Here is a 12,277-nt window from a genome sequence, read left to right as displayed (position 1 = left end):
GTGAAACCCCGTCTCTACTAAAAAATACAAAAAACTAGCCGGGCGAGGTGGCGGGCGCCTGTAGTCCCAGCTACTCGGGAGGCTGAGGCAGGAGAATGGCGTGAACCCGGGAGGCGGAGCTTGCAGTGAGCTGAGATCCGGCCACTGCACTCCAGCCCCAGTGACAGAGTGAGACTCCGTCTCAAAAAAAAAAAAAAAAAAGGAGAAATAGATTAGTAGCTGGGACTGGAAGTGTGCACCACTATACCTGGCTAATTTTTTTTTCATTATCTTTTGTAGAAATGGGGTCCCACTATGTTGGCTACACTGGTCTCAAACTCCTAGACTCAAGCAGTCCTCCTGCCTCAGCCTCCCAAAGTGCTAGGAATCCAGGCGTGAGCTCTTGCACCTGGCTGAAACACAATATTATTAAGGAAATACTTCCCAAATTGATCTACTGATTCAATGCTAAACCGATCAAAATTTCAGCTGCTTTTTTGCAGAAATTGGTAAACTGATCTTAAGTTTCATATGGAAATGCAAGAGATACAGAATAGTCAAAAGAATCTTGAAAAAGAACATAGTTACAGACTCAAATTTTTCAATTTCAAAACTTAACTGTAAGACTACAGTTATCAAGACAGTATGGTAGTGGTATAAGAATAGACATATACACTTTGGGAGGCCGAGACGGGCGGATCACGAGGTCAGGAGATCGAGACCCTTCTGGCTAACACGGTGAAACCCCGTCTCTACTAAAAATATAAAAAATTAGCCGGGCATGGTGGTGGGTGCCTGTAGTCCCAGCTACTCGGGAGGCCGAGGCAGGAGAATGGTGTGAACCCGGGGGGCGGAGCTTGCAGTGAGCCGAGATTACATCACTGCACTCCAACCTGGGCCACAGAGTGAGACTCCGTCTCAAAAAAAAAAAAAAAAAAAAGAATATATATATAGATTAATGGAATCAAGAGTCCAGAAATAAACCCAATTGATTTTCAACAAAGGTGCCAAGACCTTGGGATCAGGAAAGAAATCATGTTTTCAGCTAATGGTATTTGGCACAACTGGATATCTATCTACATGCAAATGAATTAATTTGAACCCCCACCTTACATCAAAAAAATTAACTCAAATGGATCAAAGACCTATATGGAAGAGCTAAAACTATAAAACTCTTAGAAGAAAACAGATTTATGTTTCTGTATCCTTGGGTTAAGCAACAGTTCTTGAATACGACACCAAAAGCAGGAACCACCACAGAAAAAGTAGATAAATGAACTTCATCAAAATTAAAAATTTTTTTACAATATCAAGAAAGTAAAAAGAGGCTGGGCACAGTGGCTCACACCTGTAATCTCAGCACTTTGGGAGGCCGAGGTGGGTGGATCATGTGAGGCCAGGAGTTCGAGACCAGCCTGGCCAACATGGTGAAACCCCATCTCTACTAAAAATACAAAAATTAGTTGTGGTGGCACACACCTATAATCCCAGCTATTCGGGAGGCTGAGGCAGGAGAATCACTTGAACCAGGAAGGCAGAGGTTGCAGTGAGCTGAGATTGCACCATTACACTCCAGCCTGGGTGACAGAGAGAGACTCCATCACAAAAAGAAAAAAAGAAAGTGAAAAGTGAACTCAGGATGGAAGAAAATATTCACAAGTTCTGTATCTGACAAGTGCCTAGTATCCAAAATATATAAAGAACTCATAATACAACAACAATAAGACAACCCAATTGAAAATGAGCAAAGGATATGAATGGACACTTCCCCAAGAAGATACACAGATGGCCAATAAGCACATGAAAAGATGCACAAAATCATTAGGAAATGCAAATCAGAACCCCAGTGAGATACTACTTCACAGTTGTATTAGTCTGTTTTCACACTGCTGATAAAGACATACCTGAAACTTGGCAATTTACAAAAGAAAGAGGTTTATTGGACTTATAGTGCCATGCATTTGGGGAAACCTCAAAATCATGGTGGAAGATGAAAGGTATGTCTCACATGATGGCAGACAAGATAAGAGAGCTTGTGCAGGGAAACTCCCATTTTTAAAGCCATCAGATCTTGTGAGACTCATTCACTATCATGAGAACAGTGCAGGAAAGACCCGCCCCCATAATTCAATCCCCTTCCACTGGGGTCCTCTCACAACACGTGGGAATTGTGGGAGTTACAATTCAAGATGAGATTTGAGTGGGGACACAGCCAAACCACATCAACACCCATTAGGATAGCTATAATGTAAAAACAAAATAATGAGGCCAGGTGCGGTGGCTCACGCCTGTAATCCCAGCACTTTGGGAGGCCAAGGCAGGCGGATCACCTGAGGTCAGGACTTGGAGACCAGCCTGACCAATGTGGTGAAACCCCATCTCTACTAAAAATACAAAATTAGCTGGGTGTGGTGGCATACGCCTGTAATCCCAGCTACTCTGGAGGCTGAGGCAGGAGAATTGCTTGAACCCGGGAGGCGGAAGCTGCAGTGAGCCAAGACCACACTATTGCATTCTACCCTGGGCAACAAGAGCGAAACTCCGTCTCAAAAAAAATAGAAAATAATAAGTGATGAGGATGTGGAGAGACTGGACCTCTTAGATTGCTGATGGTATTATAAAGTTGTGCTGCCACTTTGGCAAACAATTTATCTCTTCCCCAAAATATATACCCAAGATGATTGAAAACATGTTCACACAAAAATTATTATTCGTATTAGCAGAAACAACCCAAATGTCCATCAGCCGATGAATGGATAAGCAAATAGTACAATAGTACTTAGCTTAAAAAAGAATGAGGTGTTGATACATGAATGAACTTTGAAAACATTGTGTTAAGTGAGAGAGGCCTGACCTTAAAGACCACATATTGCATGTTTCATTCATATGAAATGTACACAAAAGGGAAATCCATAGAAAAGAGATAACAGCTAGGTTAGTAGTTGCCGGCAGATGGAGGGAGAAGGAATGTGGAGTGAGTGCTAAGGGGCACAAGGGTTTTTTTTTGGGTGATGAAAAAATGTTCTGGAGTTAAATAGTAGTAATGGTTGTACAATTTTGTGAATATCATAAAAACCACTGAAGGTCAGGCATCGTGTCCCATACCTGTAATCCCAGCACTTTAGGAGGCCAAAATGGGGAGGATCACTTGAGGCCAGGAGTTTGAGACCAACCTGGCAACATAGCAGAATATCTTGTAGAGATAGGGGATCTCTACAAGAAATAAAAAAAAAATGAGTTGGGCATGGTGGCGCATTCCTGTAGTCTCAGCTGCTCAGAAAACTGAGGCAGGAGGATTGCTTAAGCCCAGGAGTTTGAGGCTACAGTGAGCTATGATTACACCACTGCACTCCAGCTAGGGAGACAGAGTGAGACCCAGTCCCTAAATAAGTAAATAAATAAAAATTACTAAATTTTATAGTTTAGTATGCTGAATTTGTAACATATAAATTATCTTTCAATTTAAAATGCCATCATTTTAAGTAATAGTTAATGCCCATTAATCATGACACTGTTACGTGCTGTGCATATTAACTTGAAGTACATAATATACATACAGATACATTTGATAGCGTGATGTGTATTTAACTATAAAGTAAAAGTAAATCCTTCTATGGGACTACTTTCTTATCACTAAAATTTTTTTTAGAGTCACACTTACTGTGGTCTTATAATGCCTGTATAATAAAATTCTTATTACATTTAAGTTGTTGTATTTTGGTATGGTGAGTTCTTTGAAAAACATCTCATTTAAACTTACATGTTGTCTTTAAAGGAGCAAGTACAATGATGATGGACACTTAGGAAAGGGAAATTGTTCACTTTGACTTTCCACTAATTGCTAATATTACTGTAGCTCCCTAAATTTCCTTAGGAATTTGCAAGAGTTTGTAAAATACAATATTATGTCACTATTTCAGCTTTTTTCATAGCCATTTTATATATAAATTTTATAAAATTTTGTTCATATGAAAAAATATAAATGTACACATAGCTAAAGATAATTTTATATATATAAATACATTTCGTTTTATATATATAATTTTTTTTCAGGCCAAGCAAATAAAGTAGCCAAAGAAGCTGCTAACAGATGGACTGGTATGTACCATAATAATACTGATAAATAAACTGTAGACTCCCTTCATACTTACTGTGATGTGAAATTCAGATACCTTGTGCTAGCTTTGTTCAAGAAAGGACGTTTCTGAAAAATGTTTCAGATGTTTACATATTAAATCATTTCAGTTATTTAAGGTTATTTTTTATAATCTTATGAGTCATTTTGTAAAGTATAAGATATTTTTGTAAAACTAATGATTGCTTCCAGTTTAACTTTTGTACAACTTTTCCCAAAATAAGTCAGTTGAGCTAATCACTTAACTTTCATATATATTAATGTAAGATACACTTTAAGATAGTGGAATCTTAAAGATTTATATTCTTCCTAATAATAATAATAGCTAAGGTTTGTTGAGGACTGACTATATGCCAGTTATTGTAATGTCTATGGTTCATTCTCATTTTATCTCCATGATAATCTTGTGAGGTAGATATGATTATTATCCCTAATTTAGGAGACAAAACTAAGACCCTCAGGAGTCTAAGGCCACACATTAGTCAGACAGCAGAACAGGAATTAGAATCCAGCTTTTTTGGCTGGACTTAAAGTGACTATGTTTAGTTAGTCAAAGGCGATTAGTCACTGGAAGAACAGACGCTGGAGCCAGGTTTCTCTGACTCCCTGTCCAGGCCTCTGTTTCACACAAAAAAATAAGAATTATTTTTTTCCTACTCTATTTTATCATTAAATAGATTGGTAAAATCAATATAATTGGCCTTTAGCGTTTTTTTTTTTTTTTTTTCTGAAATTGCAGTTTTATTTATTACAAAGTTATTTCTTAAGTAAGGTAATGCTTTAGTGATAAGAACAGAGGAGGGTAAAAAAGCAAACTGACATAAAAGAGAGTAATGAAGTAAGTGTCCCATGAAGTATAAATAAATATGGATTTTTAGGTTAAAAATAAGACAGAAATCCAAGGTGATTTCTCCCAGTATTTTCAACGAAGAGGCTCAGCACACAGTGGGCACAGGCAGCATGTGTACGTGTAGTGGGAGGAACGTGGCTTTGAAAAGAATCCAAGCTGTTCTCCTTACTTGCTGTGTGACCTCTTGACCCCCTCTCAGCCTGCTTCCTCATCTGTTCATTGTGGATAAATAATACCTACCTCCCATTCTGGGAGGATTAAATAAGACAGTTTGTAAGCCCGTCAGCACCATGTTGGACACGTAGATAAATACTCCTCTTTTCCTTTTCTTCTCTTAAAAAAGTTCATGATTTCCAATTGATCATAAACTTCCAAAATTATAATTGGAAAAACATTTGGAATGGCTTTTTTTTCCCCTATCCTATTAGCTACAGAAGAACCTGGGACTTTTAAAACCATGAGGAAGAAAGATATTTTTAGAATAGCAGAAACAGCTGTTAAGAACCATATTTCCATTTAAAGTTGCAGCTTATTCCTTCCAGCTTCCAGCATAAACATGTGTTATGAAAAGACGGAGATAAGAGATAAAGCATCACACCTCAGAAAACTGCCACCTTCACAACAAACAAAAAGAAAAGAGTAATAAAATAAGAATCATTTTTTTCCTAGTCTATTTTAGAATTAGGTAGATGGGTAAAATCAATATAATTGGCCTTTAGTTTTGTTTTTTTTTAAATGAAATCACAATCTTATTTATCATATAGCTATTAAACTTTGCTTTAATAATCATATTAAAATTATCATATAGAAAGAAAGTTTGCTTTGTTTTTACTTAAAAAAAGCCCTGGCCGGGCGTGGTGGCTCATGCTGGTAATCCCAGCACTTTGGGAGGCCAAGGCAGGAGGATCACTTGAGGTCAGGAGTCCAAGACCAGCCTGGCCAACATGATGAAACCCTGGCTCTACTAAAAATACAAAAATTCACCAGACACGGTGGCACACACCTGTAACACTAGCTACTCAGGAGGCTGAGGTAGGAGAATTGCTTGAACCCAGGAGGCAGAGGTTGCAGTGAGCTGAGATCGTGCCACTGCACTCCAGCCTGGGCAAGAGTGAGACACTGTCTCAAGAAAAAAAAAGGTCCTTAAAAATGTATCTAGAATTGAGAATATATACTGTTCAACAATTCAGTATCTCACTTCTATAGGATGAGAGATTACCTCAGAGTCTAAGTATAGAAATGCCACATCTAAATGTTTGGTGACATTAAATACACTTTAAGTGTGATTTCAATTATATCATATGAAACCTTGCTTAATAATTAAGATGGTGAGGTTTTTGTAAACCCATATGAGAGGCATCTTAATGAGTGAAGAGGGATAGGTGTTGCCAGGGCCTCACCGAGATTCATTGCAAATGATATTGCTCATCCTATTCCTATAGGTATCTTCACCATGCCACCGTATGAATCAAACAGTCTTAAGGTTGTTTGTTTAAAATTAAAAAATTATTCTATATCCATTTATAAAAATTTCTACGTTAAATAGGGAAATTATTTGACAGAGAATGAACTAGCAAGATTGTCAGTGACATTATCTTGAAGGCCGACATCCAGTGGCCCAAAGAAATGTTTAATCAGAGTCTTCTTTGAATTGGTCCATTAGGCATTGTTGTGGAGAGGTTTTATTTGTTCTTTTCTTGCTTTTAACCTTTAAATGTTTTTAATGAAATGGTTTCTTATCCCTCTATAAATCGGGAAATCCTTCCTGTAGAGGCTATTCAGTAGTCTTACCCCGATGCCTCATTCTCTTTTCTGATCCAGGTTTGAAGTTGATTCCCTGCAAGCTTCCTACATTGTTGTATCTGTTCTCTCATTTCCTAGAAATCTTTCTGTATTCATGAAGCCTATCTTGTAAGCTATACACATAAGACTTGGCCTTTTCTCTCTAAGACACCTATCACTTTATAATTGTTTAGTAATAAATGATTATTTTTTCTCTCTTGTGTTAACTTGAAGGCATAGGTTCTTCACATTCTGTAATATCTGCAGTACACTTGATACTTGTCTTATGTAGCAGCAGACCCTCTATAACATTTGGGTGTGATTACCAAGAATGTACTGGTTGGGCAGAGACTGGTAAAAATTATCCTAGAATACCTTATGGTGCTATTTTAACATTCTCTCTTAGGTTGTTGTGAAAAATAAAGATTCATTTTAGATTGTTACAAAGAGTAAAGATCATTTTAATATCTGTTGACATTCCATAACACTTTAATTGAAAGAAAGTAATTTTGTTGGCCGGGCGCTGTGGCTCAAGCCTGTAATCCCAGCACTTTGGGAGGCCGAGATGGGCGGATCACGAGGTCAGGAGATCGAGACCATCCTGGCTAACACGGTGAAACCCCGTCTCTACTAAAAAATACAAAAAACTAGTCGGGCGAGGTGGCGGGCGCCTGTAGTCCCAGCTACTTGGGAGGCTGAGGCAGGAGAATGGCGTAAACCCGGTGGCGGAGCTTGCAGTGAGCTGAGATCCGGCCACTGCACTCCAGCCCGGGCGACAGAGCGAGACTCCATCTCAAAAAAAAAAAAAAAAAATTAATTTTTTAACATTATTCTATTTGATGCAGTAGTATTCTCCATAAAATTAATTCCAGAAATGTGTTTATCATTATTTGATACTTGGAATTAAACTTCCATAGAAAAAATATTTTAAAAAGTGATCAAACTCCATGTATTAGTTTTCTAGAGATGCCAGAACAAAGTATCACAGATAGGGTGGCTTAAACAATAGAAATTTTTCTCACCATCCTGGAGAATCAAATTTCAATATCAAGATGTTGGCAGGTTTGGTTTCTTCTGTAGGTCTTCCTTCTCACTGTGTCCTCTTACAGTCTTCCTGTGTCTCTCAGTGTGTTCAAATTTCCTTTTTTTTTTTTTTTTTTTTTTGAAATGGAGTCTTGCTGTGTTGCCCAAGCTGGAGTGCGGTGGCGCAGTCTCAGCTCACTGCAACTTTCACCTCCCTGGTTCAAGCAATTTCCCTGCCTCAGCCTCCTGAATAGCTGGGATTACAGGTGCACACCACCAGACCCGGCTAACTATTTTTGTATTTTTAGTAGAGATGGGATTTCACCATGTTGGCCAGACTGGTCTCTCAAACTCCTGACCTCAGGCAATCTGCCCGCCTTGGCCCCCACAGAGTGCTGGGATTACAGACGTGAGCCACTGCACCCAGCCAATCCTTTTCCTTTCTCTTTTTGCTTTTTTTTTTTTTTTTTTTGGATGGTCTTGCTTTTTCACCAGGCTGGAGTGCAGTGGCACTATCTCAGCTCACTACAACCTCTGCCTCCTGGGTTCAAGCGATTCCCCTGCCTCAGCCTCCTGAATAGCTGGGACTACAGGCGCACGCCACCACGCCCAGCTAATTTATTTGTATTGTTAGTAGAGGCAGGATTTTACTATGTTGGCCAGGATGGTCTCTATCTCTTGACCTCGTGATCCTTTTCTTATAAAGACACCAATCCTACTGGATTAGGGCCCATCCCAATGACCTCATTTTAACTTAATCACCTCTTTAAAGATATGTTTCAATATAGTCACATTCTGAGGTCGTAGGGTCTAGGACTTCAACGTACAAATTTGGGGGGAAATGATTCGGCCCATAACATTCCAGAAGAACCTATTCTAACCCTTTACTTCATTATCACTACTAATAGATTGTTTAACATTTTACAGAATACTCTGACAAGCTATAAAATCTTATACCATCGTTTTTTCTGTGTGTGTAATACATTTTCATCATAAAGGTTGTATATGTACATTAAAGAAATGTATGAAATTAAGAAAAGAAAGGCTGGACACAGTGGCTCACACTTGTAATCCCAGCATTTTGGAAGGCCGAGGTGGGTGGATTGCTTGGGCTCGGGAGTTCGAGACCAGCCTGGGCAACATGGTGAAACCTCATCCCTACAAAAAATACAAAAGTTGCCGGGTGTGGTGGTGCACGCCTGTTGTCTCTGCTACTTGTGGGGCTGAGGTTGGAGGATTACCTGAGTCTAGAAGGTGGAGACTGCAGTGAACTGAGATTGCACCACTCACTGCACTCCAGCCTGGGAGACAAAGCAAGATCCTGTCTCAAGGAAAAAAAAAAAGGAAACAAAAATCCACTGTTCCTCCCACCCTCTCAAGTGCAGCCACTGTGAGCACACTGGCACTGTCCTGCCTCCCTCACTAGCTTCCTGATGAGTAGACATTTAGATAGATTGCTTTTATTTTTTCTATTATGGCACTGGGATAAAGACGCTTGACCAAAAATCCTTGTACACAGTTTGTTTTCTTTCCTTGGGATAAATCCCCTGAAGTAGATGTACCACTTTTTTTCAGTCGTTAATGCGTTTTAAATCCCCCCAGGAGATGCTGAGGACATTTCTATTCTTAGTCTTAAGAGAACCCCTTTCCCTGCTCCCTACCCCCTCTCCCTACTACTGGCCTGATTGTCTGGAAGCCATTACTGTCTGTGGGACAGGAAGAAGGGTCTGGAGAGAATGTGTTCCCTTTGGGAACAGGAGCAACTTTAATTCCTGAGGCAACAGTCCTGGCCTTTGCTGTGGAAATGTAGAAGTGACACCATTAACCTGTCCCTGTTTTTGTATTATTCTTAAGTCTGGTATTTAGCAGCAAGCAGCCTATAGAATTTTTAAATATGAGATCTATTAACTTGTTCAAAATAGTATTTAAATACTTTTTGTTTGATACGGAGTTTCACTCTTGTTGCCTAGGCTGGAGTGCAGTGGTGCAATCTCTGCTCACCACAACCTCCGTCTCCCAGGTTCAAATGATTCTCTTGCCTCAGCCACCCGAGTAGCTGTGACACAGGTGCCTGCCACTAACCACGCCCAGCTAATTTTTGTATTTTCAGTAGAGACGGGGTTTCACCATCTTGGCCAGGCTGGTCTCAAACTTCTGACCTCATGATCCGCCTGCCTAGGCCTCCCAAAGTGCTGGGATTACAGGCATGAGCCACCGCACCTGACCTTAAAAATACTTTTTAATTAGTTGCCATTACTCTTAAAAATACAGAAAACTCCTTATTTTGATATATCTGAAAGTTAATAGAAGGAGGTAAAAGAACAATGAAGATAATTGTACTTGAAATGTTTTATGATTATGTTTTTCTCAAAATTATTTCTCAATTTTCTTTATAGATAACATATTTGCAATAAAATCTTGGGCCAAAAGAAAATTTGGGTTTGAAGAAAATAAAATTGATAAAACTTTTGGAATTCCAGAAGACTTTGACTACATAGACTAAAATATTCCATGGTGGTGAAGGATCTACAAGTTTGTGAATATGTAAATTTTAAACTATTATCTAACTAAGTGTACTGAATTGTCATTTGCCTGTAACTGTATTTATCATTTTATTAATGTTAAATAAAGGGTAAAATGCAGATGTTCTTCACCCCTTTTGGTAGATCAAAAGCAGGATGATAACCATATCCCCCCAGTGTGCATCAGGGTAGGACAATACAAATAAAGACATCCATCTCAGTCCAGGAAGATTTACAAATGATTTTTTTTTTTTAAGATCAAAACCATGACGTGATAATGCTTTAGTTTTGTTTAAATATTAATATTAACTATTAAGGGTGTATTTGGGCTGGGCATGGTGGCTCACACCTGTAATCCCAGCGCTTTGGGAAGCTGAGGCAGGCAGGTCACTTGAGCTCAGGAGTTCAAGACCAGCCTGGCCAACATGGCAAAACCCCTCTCTCTTAAAATACAAAAAGTAATTCTAACTACTTGGGAGACTGAGGCAGGAGAATTGATGGAACCCAGGAGGCGGAGGTCACAGTGAGCTGAGATTGTGCCACAGGACTTTAGCCTGGGCAACAGAGCAAGGCTGTGTCTCAAAAAAAAAAAAAGTGTATTTGAAGGATCCATCATACATATACACACACCTAAATGCTTGGAAATAACCTTTAAAATCCTAATGGCTGCTCTCCTATTTCCCAACAGTGACCGAGCTCAGTATTCTGCATTATCTTTGCAAATTTCCCACAGAAAAAAATACAGAAAGTTGGTATTCCTCAAATTTAGTTAAGTAGTAATGCCTCAGACATGAAAACTCCTTTTTTCTTTTGAGTTTTTGAAGGAACAAGTGCATGGCCATTTGTCCTGATTTATGCACTTTTTATAAGATGATATACAGTCATGTGTTACTTATCAATGGGGATATGTTACTTATCAATGGAGATATTGCTCCTAGGCCACAAACCTATACAGCATATTATGGTACTGGAGACTGTAGGCAATTGTAACACAATGGTAAGTATTTGCATATCTAAACATAGGAAAAATATATTAAAAACACAATATAGGACCATGCGCAGTGGCTAACTCCTGTAATCCCAGCACTTTGGGAGGCCGAGGCAGGTGGATGATCTGAGGTCAGAACTTCGTGACCAGCCAGGCCAACATAGCAAAACCCTGTCTCTACTAAAAATAAATTAGCCGGGTGTGGTGACGCACGCCTGTAGTCCTAGCTACTCAGGTAAGCTGAGGCACGAGCATTGCTTGAACCCAGGAGGCGGAGGTTGCAGTAAGCTGAGATTGCGCCACTGCATTCCAGCCTGGGCAACAGAGCGAGACTCTGTCTCAAAAAAAAAAAAAAAAAAAAAATACAATATAAAAGATAAAAATGGCACACCTATCAAGGACACTTACCAAAAATGGAGCTTGCACGACATGAAGTTGCTCTGTGTGGCAAGGTGCAGTGACTCAACGCCTGTAATCCCAGCACTTTAGGAGGCCAAGAAAGGCGGATTACAAGGTCAAGAAATTGAGACCATCCTGGCCAACATGGTGAAACCCCATCTGCTAAAAAAGAAAATACAAAAATTAGCCGTGGTGGTATGCGCCGGTAGGCCCAGCTACTCAGGAGGGTGAGGCAGGAGAATGACTTGAACCCAGGAGGCAGAGGTTGCAGTGAACCTAGATCGCACAACTGCACTCCAGCCTGGGCGACAGAGTGAGACTCCATCTCGAAAAAAAGAAAAAAAAGAAGTTGCTCTGAGTGAGTAAGTGGTGGGTGAATGTGAAGGCCCCCAGGACGTGACTACACACTATTCTAGACTTTGTAACACTGTACACTCGGGCTATACTAAATTTATAAAAAAATTTTCCTGTAATAACCTTAGCTTACTATAATTTTTTACTTTATAAATTTAAATTGTTTAAACGTTTTGGCTCCTGTGAAACATTTAGTTTAAAACATGTACAGCTGTACAAAAATTATTAATATTAAAAATATTAAA

General features: G+C 39.3%; 1 protein-coding gene across 2 annotated transcripts in view; it reads left to right on the top strand.

Moving 5' to 3' along the window:
* MND1 (meiotic nuclear divisions 1) overlaps positions 1-10,511 on the top strand; it is a 77,056-nt gene extending 66,545 nt beyond the window's left edge. For both annotated transcript variants that reach the window (XM_017871036.1, XM_017871035.1), the window contains 2 exons: positions 4,033-4,077; positions 10,166-10,511. In XM_017871036.1, coding sequence (XP_017726525.1) covers positions 4,033-4,077; positions 10,166-10,272 — 152 coding nt within the window. In that variant the 3' untranslated portion in view covers positions 10,273-10,511. The remainder of the gene's footprint in view (positions 1-4,032; positions 4,078-10,165) is intronic.
* The last annotated feature ends 1,766 nt before the right edge of the window (positions 10,512-12,277 follow it).

The sequence above is a fragment of the Rhinopithecus bieti genome, unplaced genomic scaffold (genome assembly GCF_001698545.2).
Source record: "Rhinopithecus bieti isolate Rb0 unplaced genomic scaffold, ASM169854v2 scaffold_3878, whole genome shotgun sequence".
NCBI classification, from domain to species: Eukaryota; Metazoa; Chordata; class Mammalia; order Primates; family Cercopithecidae; genus Rhinopithecus; species Rhinopithecus bieti.
Note: the sequence above shows the minus strand (reverse complement) of the source record. Positions and strands in the feature narration are given on the sequence as shown.